The sequence below is a fragment of the Sphaeramia orbicularis genome, chromosome 6 (assembly GCF_902148855.1).
Source record: "Sphaeramia orbicularis chromosome 6, fSphaOr1.1, whole genome shotgun sequence".
NCBI classification, from domain to species: Eukaryota; Metazoa; Chordata; class Actinopteri; order Kurtiformes; family Apogonidae; genus Sphaeramia; species Sphaeramia orbicularis.
Window position 1 is genome coordinate 15099564 of NC_043962.1, and position 19960 is coordinate 15119523.

Sequence of the window (19960 nt, forward strand, 5' to 3'; positions counted from 1 at the left end):
CTTAGAAGACTGGATTGGAATTATTCTAGAGATATACAGGATGGAAAAAATTGACCTATCAATTAAGAATCCAAAACGACAAATTTTACCAAATTTGGAACAACAGGATTTTATTCATAGCCCCCACGAGAGCAGACTTTATTTGATCTCACTGGCAATATTTTTTCTTTGTAACATTCTTATATAATTTCTGACTTGTTATCGATGATCATTTCTATGACAGCGGACACAGATGACACCCCCCCCCCCCCCCCCCCCCCCCCGATTTCTATATACAGTTCCATATATGTTCCTCAGTCTTTAATTAAGTTGTATCAGAATGTTCTATAAGTGAGTATATGAGCCCCATCTTACTATGTTTTTTTGGGCAAACCAGATCATCCTTTGGAGGATAATGTATATCCATTGTGGTTACCTGAGTGCAATTGCTGTTAAATTTAAGCTATTGAAGGAGAATGGTCACTACAAGGACACATGAACTTTGGAGGCTTTCTATTTTTGGGACTTGTTTGCCTTATGGGCTGGTGAAGTGCATCTCCTGAACTAAACAAAACTGGAATGACGTTTGTCTCTTTTTTTTTTCTGCTTTTGAATTTACCTGTTCATTCCAAATAAAGATAAAAAAACAAAACATTTAGTGTTTTTTCCCCACACATGGTCACATGATTTCAATTACCTAATCGTGTGTCTTGAAGGTACAATATAAGCTGTCCTGACTTCATTCTTCTCAGTTGTGTGGGAGCAAAGCCAAGGGACAGCAGCTGCAGACCAGTTTGACCATTTCTTTTTTGCTGGGGTCCTGTTTATCTTGTGTGTTGTGAATCTACTGAACTGACCAGGTGCCCTGCCTTGGGATCCGATCGTCTCGATGGCGAGCTAAGAATCATGGCCAGGAGCCTGAGGACGTCTCTTGTTTCAGTCAACTTAGATTGCCTATGGTCTGGTAGGAGGATCCGCAGCCTGTCCTTTCTATTCTCCCACCATTCCACATCCCTTCTCTGGATAATTTGCGCTTCCCAAACATTACATCTCAAACTAATAACTCTCAAACTCAGTTGCGTGGCCCATCTGTTCCATTTGTTTATCAAGCAAGGACTGGAGAACTAGACTACTGGGTTTTGTTTTGTGGTGGTTTGCTGATCTGAACTTGTCAAATTGAACTTGTGGAGCTATTATTGACTTGTACTTGTACACAATGGTCCATTTGGTACCAGTGTTGTAAATATTTGGATTTTGTTTTATTTTGTTTTTAAAATAATTCAATACATTTTTACTTAAACTTAAATTACTGTTTCTTTGTTTTTACTTACTGTCCCTGCCCTCCAATAGCCGTACCTAGTCTTCTGTTATCCACATACTAGCCACTGTAATTCTCTACTTTAATAACACACTAACTACTATGTATTAACTTAAATACATGTTACACTTCATAGTTTGATTCTGTTCAGGTTCTCACTGCAGCCGTGTAACTGAACATCCATGTCCTTTTCATGAGGAGAAAGATAACTTCAGTACTGAGACCTTGGTTGAACAAAAAGGTGAAATTGACAGATCATAATACATCCATGGGGTGAAAGCCTACAGACAGAAGTAGAAATTTAATCACCATACTAATGGAAATGCTATTTCTGTATGTAGTAGTAAATAGTAAAATGCAATAATTATACCGTCACTCATCAGTGTTTCCTGTGGAATTGATCTTTTGGTGTGTCACAGGGGAGGTCGTGGGTAGGTCGGTTTCTGTTCTGCATTTTTATGGAAAGAAAATATCTACATTGCAACAGCATTTCATAATTTAATAACATTTAGTTTAATAACAAAAATAGTATTAATTAAAGCTGCAAGCAGCATTGGGCGGGACCTCGCACCGGGCGATCCGCCTCCCCCGCGATCCGCCACCCGTGACTGTTGACGCCTCAGCTCCACTCACACCTCTCCGTCCCCATACCAGTTCCCACCCTTTAGTGTCTGTCCTCCTTACATCTGTACAGAACACCAGTGACCCTCTGCTGAAACCACCATCACCTTTAAAATGAGACTTTTATTTTGGAAACCCTACTGTGTGTATGTGCATTTGTTTTTAATGTGAGAGAAAGAATCAGTTTGAAAAATTAATTGAAATTGTATGAATAAGTGAGTATAAAAGTGATGATTTACCACATTTAAGGCTTTTATTTTGGAAAAACCCTATTGTGTGAGGATGTGTGTCTGTGAGAAAGAGTACTTTTGAATGAAGAAACATTGTACAAACAGTTGAGTGTTTGGTCATAAAAATGAAAAGAAGTTATGTAATAGACATTTTGTATTATTCTTAATTTTGGTTTTATTTTGAAAAAATGTACTCCGTGTACTTTTGAATGTGTGCAAAATTTCCAATATCCACAATACAATGCAGTAAAACCTGTTTTAAAATAAAATTTAAAAAAAAACAAAAAACTTTTGGATTACCTGGGACTTGAACCGGGGTCCTTCTGCTCCATAGGCAGCTACATGAACCACTGCACTACAGAGAGACATGTGAATATGTGCACCAGCAAGACTTTTATAGGGATTTTGCCATTTGGAAAAGTGAAACTAAACATAGTCTTCGAAAAATCGCCATAATTCCATAACCGTAGGTCGTATCTGAAAAATTCTTTCACTTTTGGATTCTGCAGACTCGTGGGAATTCAATGAGGTCTAACTTTTATGTCAAAACTCTGAAATGAATAAGCAGTAATTGCAGAAACGTAGAGTAACTTTCAAAGGCAGATTGCCAACTTCCTGTTGGAGTTAGCTCATGAGTGTCAGTGTATGATTTGTCGGCTCAATCAGACCAACATTTTGCCATTTGTTTCATGTTTCTGTGACATTCCTACTGGCTGCTAGGGCAGATTTTGTGTGTTTTTTAGTACATAGGTGGCGCTACAGAGTCCATTTTGGCACCCAAGGGGTTAATTTTTGATATTGTATGAAAGTGTTCACCAGCCATGACATACATGGCAAATTTGGTGAGTTTTGGAGCATGTTAAGGGGGTCAAATGGCAGTCTAAAGTGGAAAAAGTATGAAAATAAAAGAATTGTTATAAATCAACAACCGTACATCCTATCTCAAAATTTTTTGCATGTGAGCATTGTGCTGAGTCCCATGAACGTGTAGATATGTCACATGTCAGGAAAAACTGCAAAGTGAAAAATGAGTTCCAAACATCACAACTTTGCGGGCTTGTAAAAAAAAAACTAAGACAGTTCCGTAAAAAGTGAGAGATCACTTTTTTGAGGAGGTTTCACTCTATCTTTTGATGCTATTTAGAAGTCAATATGACAAACGGTGTCATCGGAGTTAGTTTTAGAAATTTTATTTTGAAAGGCATATTGCGAACTTCCTGTTGGAGTTAGGTCATAAGTGTCAGTGGATGATTTGTAGTGCTTCATCCAACAAGAATTTTGGCACTGGTTTCATGTCTGTACGACATTCCTAGTGGCCACTAGGGCTTTTCCCATTTTTTTCACATAGGTGGCGCTAGAGAGGCCATTTTGGCACCTATGGGGTTAATTTTTACATTTTATCAAATTTTTCGCCAGGCCTGACATGTGTGTGCCAAATTTGGTGAGTTTTTGAGCATGTTTAGGGGGGCAAATTCCAGTTTAAAGCGTCACGGAAAAATAATAATAATAATAATAATAATAATAATAATAATATAAAAACGAACGAAAAACAATAGGGCCTTGCTTGCAGGCAAGGCCTCTCACTGTGTGAGAGGGCCTTACCTTTCGGCTCGGTCCCTAATTATTGAGTCATGATACACTCAATGATATGGTCATCTACAGCACAGAATGACTCTGAACGTCTCTGGCAACGAATGCCGGGCAGTTTCTCTGAGTAGAGTTACCATTGCGCATACACAAATGGGCAGTTGATCCGGTAGTGACAGGCAGCAGAACCAACCCATAAAGATGGAAGACGCTACCACTGCAACCACTGTTCCGTGTTGTAAAACCTTAAAATTTGAAATTCAAGACTTTAACCTCCTGAGACCCAGCAATGCTTTTTTGTCTTCTGTAAGGGACAAGAGTTTCACAGCTTTACTTAAAAAAATAAAATAAAATAAATAAATAAATCCACTGAAAAGGACATTATCTTTAAAAAAAAAATCAAAAAATGTATCTGAAAAAAACTGTTGCATCATGCTGTTTCCAATTAAGGCAATTATTTCATGTAAAATGGTGAAAATGTTTACTTACTGGATCTCAGGAGGTTGATATACAGGGGTTGGACAAAATAATGGAAACACCTTAAAAAATCAACAACATATAATTTAATATGGTGTAGATCCGCCTTTTGCGGCAATTACAGCCTCAATTCTCCGAGGTATTGATTCAAACAACTTGCGAATTGTTTCCAAAGGAATTTTAAGCCATTCTTCAGTTAGAATACCCTCCAACTCTTTTAGAGACGATGGCGGTGGAAATCGACGTCTTACTTGAATCTCTAAAACTGACCATAAATGCTCAATAATGTTGAGGTCTGGGGACTGTGCCGGCCATACGAGATGCTCAACTTCATTAGAATGTTCCTCATGCCATTCTTTAACAATTCTAGCTGTATGGATTGGGGCATTATCATCTTGAGGTGAAGGTGTTTCCATTATTTTGTCCAACCCCTGTACATAGCCTAATGTGTAGGCCTATTATTGATTTTATGTTTTTTTATATCAAATGTATGGTGTGGCGGCAGGGATTTTGCCAAAATCTTCACCTCAAAATGTTGAAAACCTCACCAGCAGAGACACTGCTAATAATAACCCACAGTTTAACCTTCATCCTACCAACATATTTCGTATCCTAATCCAACCAACCGGGGTCCATGTGGACCCCACTGTGATATATGGTGATATCACATCTTAGTAACAGATAGGAAACATCATTTAATTTTGGAATGTTTTTATAACGTATGAAAACAGTTTGTATCGTAAAACACCGTCACAATAACCTCTTGCTCGACCCCTGGCTCGACCCCGGCCATCAGCTCGCTATGGGCTTGTGCAGCAGTGTACCTTGCTCTTCTATTTCTATTGGCCATCACTTACTGAAACAAATAATAAAATTATATTTTAGATGCTCATTATGGACTAGGGCGACACGGTGGTGCAGTGGTTAGTACTCGTGCCTCACAGCAAGAAGGTCCTGGGTTTGATTCCAAAACCAGTTGATGGGGGGTGGGACCTTTCTGTGTGGAGTTTGCATGTTCTCCCCGTGTCTGTGTGGGTTCTCTCCAGGTACTACGGCTTCCTCCCACCATCCAAAGTCATGCACTGATAGGTTAACTGGTTAATCTAAATTGCCCATAGGTGTGAAAGTGAAAGTGATTGTTTGTCTCTATATGTTCAGCCCTGCAATGAACTGGCGACTTGTCCAGGGTGTACCCCGCCTTCACCCCTATGTAGCTGGGATAGGCTCCAAGCGACCCCTGTGACCCTGGTGAGGATAAAGCAGGTTCAGAAAATGAATGAATGAATTATGAACTAAGAAAAACCGCTATTCAACTGGGGTCCATTTGGACCCCAGTTGCAATTTGAATACACTACCCATTATGTCAGATTGTTTTTGGAACTAATATAAGCAATTGAACATGGACATACAGACAGACAAACTCCTAGCACAAAATGATCATTCAATGAATGATACAGCAGAGACGTATAAAAATCATGTCCTGGGGTCCAGTTGGACCCCAGCAGGTAGGATGAAGGTTAATGCGAGAAGGCACCATAGAAACATATCTTTACAACTTTATTATCGGATCTGAGGGTAAAAAACCAATAATGACCATTAGTATGGTGTAATTTTTAGCAATGCAGACTCACTTTTGACTTAATATTAACCCTTTCATGCATAAGTCACTACAGTGGACAGTTATTTTACAGCTGTTCTCTTGTATATTCATGGGTTTTGTTGTTTTAGTTCCATATCAGTCAACACAGTGGACACTTACGCACCATCCCATACACTTACATTCATACCATTACTGTAACTTTGTAGTTCTTGATAAACCTGATCTGCACTAACATGTTTGAGTGTAAATCAGTTGTTATTTGTAAGACAAGAAGGGTTTTTTTTGCATATTATCTCCATGAAGTGAGTAATTACTGGCATTAGAATATGTTAAAATGTGAGAAGACATCAGATAACAACATGAAAAATTTTTTTATTTCATTGTTTTCATATCACTTTCTGATATTGGGTTTTAAACACGTTTCTTTACTTCAAAAATTAAATGCATGGATATTTTTATAACTCCATAGAAAAAAAAAACAAACTCAATTGCATTGTTTTTTTCATGCCTAAGGAGGAATAAAAACACTGAAGAAAAAAATCTTGACTAAGGTTCTTACAATTCATGCATGAAAGGGTTAATGACTTATAATATGGAGAGACATTTGTTTCTTTATTCATCAGTCAAAAAGAATGGATTTGCAATTAAAAAGAATAGATTTGCAACCAAAAAAGCGATTTGAGAACAAAAGACTAAGTGGCAATAAAAAAAAAAAGATCATTTTGCTTATAAATCAGTCCTCTTTGCTTGTGAGTTAAAAACTTTTGCTTGAGATTTTAAAAGTTTTGCTTGAAAATCACTCCTCTTTGCTTGCAACTTCAAAACGGAGAAGTGGGTTTAACGCGGAAGCTGGAGCCGGTGCTGGAGCCAGGTCAAACCCACCAATAGAAACTTTTCTCTCAGCCATCAGCGTAGGCCCCGCCCATTAAGTGCAGTTACATTCGCAAGCAAAACTTTTGAAATTGCAAGCAAAAGTTTTTAACTCACAAGCAAAAGTTTTTAACTCACAAGCAAAGTGGACTGATTTACAAGCAAAATGATCTGTTTTTTTTAGTGCCACTTACTGTCTTTTGCTCTCAAATCTCTTTTTTGTTGCAAATCTATTCTATTTAATTGCAAATCCATTCTTTTTGATTGATGAATAAAGAAACAAATTTGACTCCATATTATTGTATCGTCGCAGAACTCCGTATCACAAATGCATCTTAAAATCAAAAAATCTCCAAACCTCTACAGTTCAGAGGTTATCTGGTTTCTACATGTACACATGAATAAGGAATTTTTTGTTCAATTTTGGTCAATATCAGCTGATTAAACTGTCTTTTGGCTTTTTCTTTCAAACTTCTTTTCAATTATTAGAATATCAACCAACTACTGCTCGACCTCTAGTCATGAATGTCAATTTAGAGCAACAAACAAACAACAGGATGAGTTTACCAATATACTTGCAACACACTTGTAGTTTTTTTTAGTAAGTGCACCCTGCTAAATAACCCTAAAACTATTTTTATTTTTTTTTTTAATTATTTCAAATTATACATTTACACAAACAAGCACCCATACATAGGGAACCACACAGACACAACATATACAAACAAATTATAAAACAAACCTACAAACCTACCAAACCCCCCAAAAAAGAAGAAAAAAACCCCCCAAAAACAAACTAAAAAAACACAAAAAAACCCAGAAATAAACGTTATCAACTCCTCTTTACAATACTCAGGGCTGACCAAGAGTCAATACAATGCAAACCAACAACACATTTCTCCATCAAAAGGACATTGGAGACAGCAGGACACTCTTGTTGACAGTAGAGAAAAAAAAGGATTGCATTGTTGATAAAACAAATTAATTTGTCCATGAACAGAAAATTTAATCTTTTCCAACTTTAATAAGAAAAGTACATCATGCACCCATTGCACAAAAGTGGGTGGCAGAGGATCCTTCCACTGAAAGAGAATCATACGACGGGCTAATAGTGTACAAAAAGCTATCGAGTCACCCTAACCCTAAAACTCACTCGATCAGCTAGGCAGAGCATTTGCCCAAAATGGAATAAAAAATGTCAGCCTTGTCACCGGTTGTTTTTAATGGACCTCAGTTCAAAGCTAGCCTGCCGTGGTCTAGAGTTCAATATTACATGAGGTTTTTGTGGTATGCAGAAAGCCACTAACTTCATTCTCTTTTAAGAGGAAGAAAGGAGCGAAAGTAGTGACAGATAATAAAGGTATAGATGACAGTCGAGCAGGACAATAAAGAAAAAGATGAAAATGACACAGTGTGAGAGAAAAATGTGAGATGAAACAAAAAAAGTGACACTCGAGTACTTTTTGAAGAAAAAGAAAAACTCAAACTTGGAACAAAAAGGCAAGTTTTTCCCCCGAGAAAGACTTGCAGCTTAGCGGGAGAGAACTAAAAGCGTGACGATTTTAAATTCTTTAAACACTGTTATTTTTGGAGCAGTTCAATCAAACCCCCAAAGTTTAAATGGTTAGGGGAGCAGAGCACATCAGCAGAACTCAGAAGGTCTCTAAACAAACCCATCATGGTCAGCCATGGGAGAAGTGGAAATAGCCTGAGTTTCACTAAACCTTCTATTTAGGCTAAATTGGAAGCGGGTGGATCAGTTGGACCAAAGAGACAAAATAGAGGATGCTCTGTCGCTACTTTTGTTGCTTTTTTCCCTCTCGGATTAATGAATTCTGGCCTCTGATTTACTTATACAAACATATACATTACACTACAATGAATTACTTAACAATCCCTGCCTTTTGTATTAGTATTAAGGAGTAGAATGACCACATTTATGGATGCATGGCTGCAGACATGATGGGGTTAGAGAGTCCAGATGTGCAGAATGGCTTGTTTTCTAACAGATGTGACCTCTTATTCTGTAGCTCTGCAGCACAGCCTGACTTTCACAGCCTTCGCTATTCAAGGCTAATCCTTTTTAATACTATATGCCCTGTTAGAGTCTGTACATTTAAAGAAAGAGGTCACATTAACCGATTATTTTTGTTCTTTTATTTATTTATTTTGCTTTGGACTGGTGGTGCAGCTGCGCTATTGGTGCAGAATGTGTTCAGAGAGTCTCGCCAGAATCTAATCATTTCCACAGGAGAAATTTTCCCTGACTTCAAAAGTGTGAATGAAGTGGTGCTAATGATTTCAATCTTTAGTGAAGTTGTAAAGATTGGCTTCACTCACCAGAATCCAAAAAAAAGAAGTAATCTGTCTACACAAACCTAACATGTACATACACAACCTGTAGCCCGAAGTTATTATCAAATTATTGGTATTATCATTAAAAAACTAAACATAAAATGACAAATAAAAGCAAATCAAGATAGAATTTTATGATGATGATTTGAAGAAACCAGGAAATCTTTCACATGTTTTGTCTCTGCATCAGATTGAGCAATTTCTGGCAATAAATATTTAATTTCTTTTCAGAGATTGTTGAAACTCCAATAGAATGTCATGTACTCAGTGCGATATTTGGAGTGATTCCGCAGAATACACACCTCAACAAGAATTTTAAGAACAACTTTAATAGCTTGTCGGCTCATTCTACATAAATGAAAAGAAAGAAATCCACTTACATTCAACCTCTGGATTAAAGACCTTATAAACTATCTGGCATTAGGGAAAATAAGATATGCTACATGAGGCAGTGCTGCCAAATTCTATACAAAGGGTTCTTGAATTTACAAATCTGCATTTAAAACCTTAAAAAAGGTCTTTAAAAGGTATTGCATTTGATATGGTTGGTCTTAACTTATGTTGCCACAAACCTGTTGGCTGTATTGTGTTTACATGCGTCCCAGCTGCAAAGAAAGTAACATTAGTTGACTCGGTTCCACCCGTTCCAGCCTGACAATTGCTATTGAAATTATCGCTAACTTTGCAGCCCCCGGTGGGAAATGATCACAGAAATTGAGTTTTGTGTATATGCATGTAATATTCAATTTCTGCTGATGTAAAATGATACATTTTCCCATATTCTAGGAGTCAGAAATATTTGCCAGTATGGCCATGAAATATTCTGAAATTCTGTCCGAAGTTGTCTTAAAAAGTCTAAAATTTAACTCATAGAAATCTGTAGGAACCCTGTATACCAGTGGTTCCCAACATTTTTTGGCTCGTGACCCCATTTTAACATCACAAATTTCTGGCGGCCCCAGACAATCAAAACTGAGACTTTTTTTTTTTTTTTTGCTAAAATTAATTTGTTTTTGATCACGTAATGAACATTAATTTTCGACAACATTTAGTCTATATAATGTATATTATTATGGACAGAGGCAGAAAAGCCAGGTGTAGATTACTGCACAAAGTGAGAATTTGATTTTCCTTGGTCAGGATATGTACAGTCAGTCCAGCTTGGATTTACAAGGCTGACAATTAATACTGAACAAACAAGAACTCAAACTATGAATTATGAAAGAGCTGCAGCATCTGAAACTGACCACAATGAACATTTGAAAGATAAACAGTACCAGCTGTTCAGTTTCAGCTTCACAGTTTGTCATATCTTTTATGGATTGGGATTGTCTCTCTCAACTCACCATATATATTTTTTATTATTAAGTTGTTTTTGTTTTTTTTGTTTTTTTAGCAATTACTAGAAATTTCAGGTGACCCCATTTGAATTCCTTACCCCAAGGTTGAAAAACACTGCTGTATACAATGTGGCAGCCTGTCTTATCATATTTAAGAGATGGACACAAGCAACTTCTCATTGTAATTGAGGATACTTTTTATTACCTACGCCAAGGAGGTTATGTTTTTGCAGGCATTGGTTTGTCTGTCTGTCTGTCTGTCCGTCCGTGTGCAAGATAACTCAAAAAGTTACGGACAGATTTGGATGAAAATTTTCGGAAATGTTGATACTGGCACAAGGAACAAATGATTAAATTTTGGTATTTTTTGGTAATTCTTTTTTAATTGTATGTATTTATTTTGGATGTGGGAGCTTCTATATTTTATTCGGAGTATGAGGTGCATCAGGGTTGGGTTAGAGTGGGGTTACATAACTATGTTGTAATATATTATGTACATTTAATTATACGGTCATGATTTTTGCAGTACAAAAATTTTATTAAAAGAAACGTTGGAGGAAAAAAAAATGATGTGAAGAGTGTAAGACGCTCCCCACGTCACTAGTTTCCATCTAGTTTGAATAATAATGTCCTTATTTTTACGCCGTTGCTTTGCCAAGCGGCATTGTTTGCCATTAATATTTTGGTTCCTCATCTGGGCCTGAAGGGAGCCCAGGGGAGGGTTGGGAGTTTGACGTGACTGTGCAAGGAGAGCTCAAGGATAGCATAGGACAGCTGTCCCCACAGTCATTAGGCTGTCTCCACCACCGCACACACTCCTCATCCATATCTATGGCACAAAGGCCTTCTCCCTATTCACAGAGGTCCCCTTCCTTCTCTCTGGTGGATTTTTTTTTACTCTTCGTCCTGTCTCTCTTACTTCATGCTAGATAAATGCACTTTTGTGTGGCCTCTCTGTCTCTGTCTCTCTCCTCTCCTTTTCCCCCTCACCCTTCTGACCCTTACAGTACGTCTCATCGATGACTGATGGTCCCGGTCTGTCCCAAGCCCAGTCAGCTTTAATAAAAATAATAAACTCATATTACATTCGTACCTGTGGGACTTCAGTGTTCAGAGAGCAAGATGACGGAGGCTGTAGGTGGAGGAGGAGCGGGATGCGAGCACAGACTGTGAAGGATAAGAGTTAAATAAACATGGAAGTAAATGGCCTGAGACTGAAACAGAAAAGTGGACCCTAACCCGAACCCTCATAGCCATATTAATTTAACCCTGTCATGCATAGTGGTCACTACAGTGGACAGTTATTCTACAGCTGTTCTCTTCTATGTTCATGGATTTTATTGTTTTAGTTCCATATCAGCCAACACAGTGGACGCCTATGCATCATCCCATACACTGACATTCATACCGTTACTGTAACTTTGCTGTTCTTGATAAATCTGATCTGCAGTAACATGTTCGAGTGTAAATCAATTGCTTGTTGTTGTTAGTCGATTGTAATTAACCATTTTTCTTAAACAGATTTTTTTATTTTTGCATATTATCTCCATAAAGTGAATTATAACTAATGTTAGAGTATGTTAAAATGTGACAAAACATCAGATTAGCAGCATTAAAAAAAAATATTTCATAGTTTTCACACAGTGTATCAGTAAATGCATGTTTCTTTGCTTCAAAAATTAAATGCATGATGTCCAGCTGAGTGGATATGTTTGCAACTCCATGAAAAATAGGTTCATAAAAAAAATTCAGTCGCATTGTTTTTTTTCATGCCTAAAGAGGAATAAAAACACTCGGGGAAAAATATCTTGATTAGGGTCAAAAAAGGGTCTCTCTGATGGGACATTTTAGAGACAATTTGACCCAGATTTTTACTTTTAAATTCATTTTTGCTTTAGTTGGACCATAAGGGATTATCCAAAACAAGGAGCTACTTTATATTGAAATAAATGTTGGAATGGTAATCAATTAAAATTTGCTCTCTGATGGGACATTACTGTTTTTTGACCCATTAAGGTTCTTATAATTCAATCATGAAACGGTTAAACTGATTCGTATAAACTCAAAACTGATAGTAACTGATACAAATACATTATTACAAATATTAAATTTTTTAACTCATGGTTGTATTGTGACTGCCGCCACCGTTACTGCCGCCAACAATAATTCTAGCAAATTAGACTACTGGTATTATTATTATTATTATTATTATATTTTTATATTATTACAACAATTATTATTTTCCCCCTCACTCCCACCTCTCTCTTTCTCACTTTTATTCACACCCCCCTCTTCCCCTTTCCCCTATCGCCCCTAACCAAGCTATATTGTTTAGTTCACAGGTGTCAAACATGCGGCCTGGGGGCCAAAACCGGCCCGCCAAAGGGTCCAATCCGGCCCATGGGATGAATTTGTGAAATGCAAAAATTACACCGAAGATAGTAATAATTTGGATGTTAAAATAATTTTAAGTCAGTTGAATCTAAAGTTGGTCAGACCAGTAAAATATTATCATAATAACCTATAAATAAAGAAAACTGTGAATTTTCCTCTTTGTTTTAGTGTAAAAAAAAAAAAGTCAAATTACACAAAAATGTTCACATTTATAGACTAGCCTTTTAGAAACGATGTGAACCTGAAATATCTTAAGAGAAGTATGTGGAATTTTAATAATATTCTGCCTGTTACTAAATGTTTGGTGTATTTGTAGATCCACTGTGATCTGTAAGTTGTAATGCACATGTATAAATGATAAACTCAGGCGTAATATTGTTAAAATTGCACTTATTTTACTTAAGAATTTTCAGGTTGTTCATATTTGTTCATGTTATGTTCAAGTACGGTTTGTAGATGTAAACATTTTCATTACAGAATTTTACTTTTTTCACTCAAAAACAGAGAGAAAACTTTGGAGTTGACATTATTTATAAGTTTTTATCCTATTATTTATATTATTTTACTGGTCCGGACCACTTTATATCATATTAGGCTGTATGTGGCCCCTGAACTAAAATGAGTTTGACATCCCTGGTTTAGTTGCTATTTACATTTATGATCCTTTTCATTGTAATATGATGTCGTCGTTGTTGTTTGTCAATACTCTGTCATTGTTGTTGTTTTTGGTTTGTTTGTTTATTTGTTTGATTTTCCCTCTGTTTATATTTTGCTGGCATTTTTCTGTCCACATTGTCTTGTTAACTATGACTAATAAAAAAAATAAAAAAAAAATGGAGAGGGAGACAGAATATGGCATTAAAAATAGCACAAAAAACACACAGGTGAAGGTAGAGGCCGAACAGGAGGGGTGTTGTCTTCTCCTGCCTGTCAAGTGCGGCGTTTCAGAGGACTCCTTCAGGGAATAGCGATGGCATCACGCCCCTGGCATGGTAGATGACTGCTGTCCCTGCAAGGTCTTTCCATTCAGTCTTTGTGTCTCGAACGCAGGCCATCATTGTGTGTCTTTCTTTCAGTTTTCTCTATCTTGGTGTGATCAGTCGGCAGTTTAGGAACTTCATCCTGCGTATTGATTTTTCACCGCCTGTCTGCTTTTATTTGTGTAACAGGGACTAAATCAAGACCAAAGCGCTTCTTAGAATTTGATGAATGTTCACAGGATGAATGCAGAAAGGAAACAGCTATTTACTCCGCCTCGCAGAATGCTGTTGTATTGTTGTCACTCTTGTTTTTTCATTCGGGCACATCTTTACAGCTGACCTCAGATCAGTGTATGAGGCAGAAATAGAGGAACAGGGTGTGTAAAAGAAAAAAAAAAAAAAACAGGGTCCAGCGGGCGTAAAAGCAACACGCATCGTGGAATGTACTGTTAGATCCTGTTCATTATACAAACAACATTTTAACAGCTTAGAACATTTATTCAACCACGTACAAATGTGCAAAAATGGTTTAGAAATAAATAAATAATGAAATAATAGGGGAAAAGAATTCAATTTACAGTGACTAGAAATACAAAATAAGTCGAAATTGATATAAGATGGCGATGACTAGGTATAAAAGTTAACCCTTTCATGCAATTATGAGAACCTTGGTCACAATATTTGTTGTTTCATTGCTCTTTAGGCATGAAAAAAACATGTGATTTATTAAATTTTTTTTTTTTTTAAGGAGTTGCAAAACTGTCCACTCAACCGGACCCCATGCATTTAATTTTTCAAGCAAAGAAATATGTATTTAAAACCTAATATCAGAAAGTGATATGGAAAAGTATGCAATAAAAACATTTTTTAATGCCGCTAATCAGATGTTTTCCCACATTTTAACATACTCTAATACTAGTTATTATTCATTTCATGGAGATAATATGCAAAAAAAAAAAAAAAAACTGTTTTGTTTGTTGATTTACACTAAAACGTGTCACTGCAGATCAGGTTTATCAAGAACAGCATAGTTACAGTAACGGTATGAAATGCACTGTATGAGATGATGCATAAGTGTCCACTTGTGCAGGCTGATATGGAACTAAAAAAATAAAACCCATGAATATACAAGAGAACAGCTGGAGAATAACTGTCCACTGGAGTGACCTCTGTCCATGAAAGGGTTAAATTAGTTAGATTACGCACAGCACAGTATGGACGTCTCTGATTGGTCCATGTGATGCACTTTTCCACCAACAGAAATGCAGTGATGTTTTCTTTCATACAAGCACTTCCTGCTTGGAAGAAAGGGGTGTCAAACTCATTTTAGTTCAGAGGCCAAATTCAGCCTAATATGATCTAAAGTGGGCTGGACCAGTAAAATAATATAAATAATAGAATAAGAACTTTTGAGTGAAAAAAGTAAACTCTGTTACAATGAAAATGTTTAAATCTACGAATTGTACTTGAACATAACATGAACAAATAAGAATCTGAAAATTGTTTAGTAAAAAAAGTGCAATGTTAACAATATTACGCCTTAGTTTATTATTTATACATGCGAATCACAACTTAGAGATCACAGTGTATCTACAAATACACAAAACATCAAATAACAGGGAGAATATTATTAATATTCCACATACTTATCTTAAGACATTTCAGATATTCACAGTTTTTGTAAAAGACAAGTCTGTAAAAGTCAACATTTTTGTGTAATTTTATTTTTTTTACACTAAAACAGAGACAAATTTACAGTTTTCAGTATTTATAGGTTATTATGATAGTATTTTACTGCTTCTGATCCACTGTATACTGACATGACCTAAAATGATTTTAACATCCTTGATTATTAATATCTTCAGTCATTTTTGCTTTTCACAAATTCATCCCCAGGGCCAGATTGGTCCCTTTGGCGGGCTGGATTTGGCTCCTGGGCCGCATGTTTGACACCTGTCCAAAGTTACATTTCAGCTTTCTTCCTTTCCTTTTATTTATTTATTTATTTATTTTTAATTTATCTTTTTATGAGCAATGTAACAGTACATACAAAGGAGCAGAATTACAATGCATTCATTATACATTGCCTTTTATATCATTTTTCCCCATTCTCAATCCAACCCCAAGGCCCTCCGAGAAGGGCCAACAGCAGAAACAAGAACATCATAACAGTAGAACAGCAGTAGAAAATCAAATAAGTACAAGCAGTATCCAATCTGTGGTGTACAAGAATATTAACTGAGCTAATGGAAACAGAAGAAAATAAAAATAAATAAATTAAAAAAAAAAAAAAAAGTCATAGCTTGTCGATACCTGTGTTTACTTTTAAATATTAGACATTACCTAGATGTATCAAATGTTACGCCCCGGCCTAGGGGTTCACCAGGGCGAACATAATGTGCTCAACTTTTGTCCCCTCCCAGCTCCCAAGCACACACATCAGTCGAAAACTAAAAATTCACAATATTTATTATCAGTATTTCGTTCAACAACTAAGGAAGGGTTAGGGGAGGGAGCGGCTAAAACAACAAACAAAATATCTTCTGTAAAGTTTAAGCTAACTTACCTACTCAAAATAAATGCAACAAATAAAAAATACAGAAAACTTACTTAACTACCTAACCAAAAAACAGGAGAAAACGGGAAAACAAAAGAGCCGACCTCCCCTACCAGAAAAAGGTTCAATTTAACAAAAACTATTTACAAATACAAACAATCGAATTTTTTCAGGAGCACACGGAGACTGACGGTCACACACACAAACACAGGGTTGAGAGCTGGCAGGAGGCAAGAGAGAGCGAGGACGGAAGCTCCAGGGCCATTTTTAAAGGGGCCGGGTAATCCTGCTCCACCAATCAGCGTCCTGCAAACAAACAGACACAAAAGGGCACAGCACACCTACAGGACGGGGGGAGAACACACACACTAAACACACTAAACAGAAAACATATATACATATATGTAAGGGTAGAGACTGCGATCTGGTAGGATCGGCGATTCTACCAGTAGAGACTCCGATCGTGGTCTCTACCAGTAGAAACTCCGATCAGAGTCTCTACTGGTAGAAACTCCGATCCTGCCAGTAGGAGGGTTAGGGTTAGGGTTCGGATTGGAGTTTCTACCAGTAGAGACTCTGATCGGAGTTTCTACTGGTAGAGACTACGATCGGAGTCTCTACTGGTAGAATCGCCGATCCTACCAGATCGCAGTCTCTACCCTGACATATACATATGAATAGACAAATTATGACCCAGGGTCATAACACAAATGTGACAATAATTGGTAGACAGAACAAATTACAACAAAACCTAAACAATTATAAAATAGACTAGGGTGGAGGTATGAGAGATCAATCTGAAGGCAGTGTTTGTAAAGACTGAAAGTAATCTAAAAAAAGATTGCCATTTATTAAAGAATTTAGTTGAGGAGCCTTGTAGTGAGAGTCTAATCTTTTCTAATTTAAGAAAAAAACATAACATCTCTAAGCCAAAATGAAATAGACGGGGGTTTAGGAGACAGCTTTCTTCCTTTACTTACACCTCCCTCCTGTCTTCATGTCTTCCAGTGTGAAGATGGTTCTGCTCTGGATGGCCGGTGATGTCTTCAAGACCACCTACTTTCTGATCAACGAGAGCCCGGCTCAGTTCTGGGTGTGCGGCTCGCTCCAGATTCTAATCGACGTGGCCATTCTGCTCCAGGTTCTGGTTTACAGCCAAGACACACGGGTCAAACTAGGCTGAGGATGACTGGTGCTACTGGCAGCATAAAAAAAAACAAGGAAAGTTCAACTCGTCTTATATACGTTTTGTTAAAGATATCATTAGGGGAGACATTTAGCGCCAAAAACAAGGGGAACATTTGTATATGGGTATCGTATACACCAAAATAATTCACCGTGACGTGCCGTTAAGCCACAGTCATCCTTAAACTTCGATCGAGCTGTGGTAACAAATGACTTTGCCTTATCATTTTGTAAAACAAGTCAGTGTTTTTATTACTTTATTTATTTACCTTCTCTGGAACATTACTTGTACCTCGGGGTGTAGTGGTCTGAGTAATGCGGACACTGGAGTAGTGAAACATAACTCATATTGGCAGTTTGCTTACAGCCGATCAGTGGTGCTGCCATGGTAGTTGGAACAACCAGGAGTCCAGGAGCGCTGGAATCTGCTGCTTGATTGATGAGTTCCCTACTGTACACTCTCCACTTCACTGGACCGTTCTCATGATACATTATGTGTGTGCGTATGTCTTTGTTTGCATATATGTATGTGTGGTGTGTCTATTATGCCAAAATTGATTTTTGCCAGTGGCATACGGGGCACCGGTAAAGTCAAGGCCACAGGATGTATGAGAGGTAACGGCAACTGCGCAGTCCATCAATCTGTGTTATGACTCTGCTTTATGGTTGCAGTGACAAGCTGTGTATGTCTAGTACATAGTAAACAACCAACACTGAAAAAAATAGCTTTAAGCACTGTACTACAGTCATAGTCTTTCACAGAATAAAAATATTTAGCTACAAATATGCAGGGTTTTTCAAAAAGAATGAACCGATTTCATTACGCAGTGTTTTAACCCTTTCATGCATGAATTATGAGAACCTTAATCAAGATTTTTGTTTTTCCTGAGTGTTTTTATTCCTCTTTAGGCATGGGAAAAAAAACCAATGTGATTGATTTTTTTTTTTTTTTTTTTAAATCAACCTGTTTTTCATGGAGTTACAAAAATGTCCACTCAGCTACACCATGAATTTTATTCTTGAAGCAAAGAAACATGTATTTAAAACCCAATATCATAAAGTGATCTGAAAACAGTGAAATGAAACCATGTTTAATGCAGCTAATCTGATGTTTTCTCACATTTTAACATATTCTAATACTAGTTATTACTCACTTCATGGAGATAATATGCAAAAAATAAATATTAACAATTGATTTCCACTCAAGAACCAATCAAGAACAGCAAAGTATGAATAATGGTATGAATTGCAGTTTATGAGATGATGCATAAGTGTCCACTGTGTTGGTTGATATGGAACTAAAACAACAAAACCCATGAATATACAAGAGTAAAGCTGTAGAGTAACTGTCCACTGGAGTGACCACTATGCATGAAAGGGTTAACCCTTTCATGCATGAATTATGAGAATCTTATTCAAGATTTTTTTTTTCCTGAGTGTTTTTATTCCTCTTTATGCATAAAAAAAACAATGCGATTGAATTTTTTTTTTGTTTTTTTATGAACCTATTTTTCACGGAGTTACAAAATGTCCACTCAGCTGGACACCATGCATTTAATTCTTGAAGCAAAAAAACATGCATTTACTGACTGAAACTATGAAATAATTTTTTAAAATGCTGCCAATCTGATATTTTCTCACATTTTTAACATACTATAATACTAGTTATTACTCACTCAGATTATATGCAACAAAAAAAACAACTTTTTGTTTAAAAAAAAAAATTATAGTCTAGTAACAATTAGCAATTTATGTACACTCAAATATGTTTCTGCAGATCAGGTTTATCAAGAACAGGAAAGTTACAGTAATGGTTTGAATTACAGTGTATGGGATGGTGCATAAGGGTCAAAACACAGTATTGGAAATCTCTCTGACAGGACATTTTAGAGACAATTTGACAGATTAGTGTTGCTAAATGACCCACGTTTTTACTTTTAAATTAATTTTTGCTTTAGTTGGACCATAAGGGATTATCCAAAACAAGGAACTACTTTATGTCGAAATAAATGCTGGAATGGCAGTCAATTAAAGTTCGCTCTCTGACGGGACATTACTGTGTTTTGACCAATAAGCATCCACTGTGTTGGCTGATATGCAAGTAAAACAACAAAATCCATGAATATACAGGAGAATAGTTGTCCGCTGTAGTGACCACTATGCATGAAAGGGTTAAGGTCTGTTGAGCCGCATTATGTAATAAATTCCCATTATGTAATAAAAGTTCAAAATGTAATAAGAATGTCACGTCATCTTGTAATAACGCCGCATTATGTAATAAACTGACGCATTTTGTAATAAACTACGTCAACGCATTATATAGTACATTTTTTCACATTATGTAGTAAGTTATTACAATTTGAGAAATTTATTACAAAATGCACTTAACACATTTTTAGTTTTAAAAAAAAATGTAATAACATGGCTCATTATGTAATAATAATCCAAATTAATATAATTTCAGAGC

At 36.6% G+C, this 19960-nt stretch overlaps 1 protein-coding gene across 1 annotated transcript in view; it reads left to right on the plus strand.

Moving 5' to 3' along the window:
* Window positions 1-18290, plus strand: part of LOC115420788 (PQ-loop repeat-containing protein 1) — a 114198-nt gene extending 95908 nt beyond the window's left edge. Inside the window, exon 5 of the mRNA XM_030136314.1 lies at window positions 17317-18290. Within this exon, the coding sequence (XP_029992174.1) occupies window positions 17317-17491 (175 nt within the window). The 3' untranslated portion in view covers window positions 17492-18290. The remainder of the gene's footprint in view (window positions 1-17316) is intronic.
* The last annotated feature ends 1670 nt before the right edge of the window (window positions 18291-19960 follow it).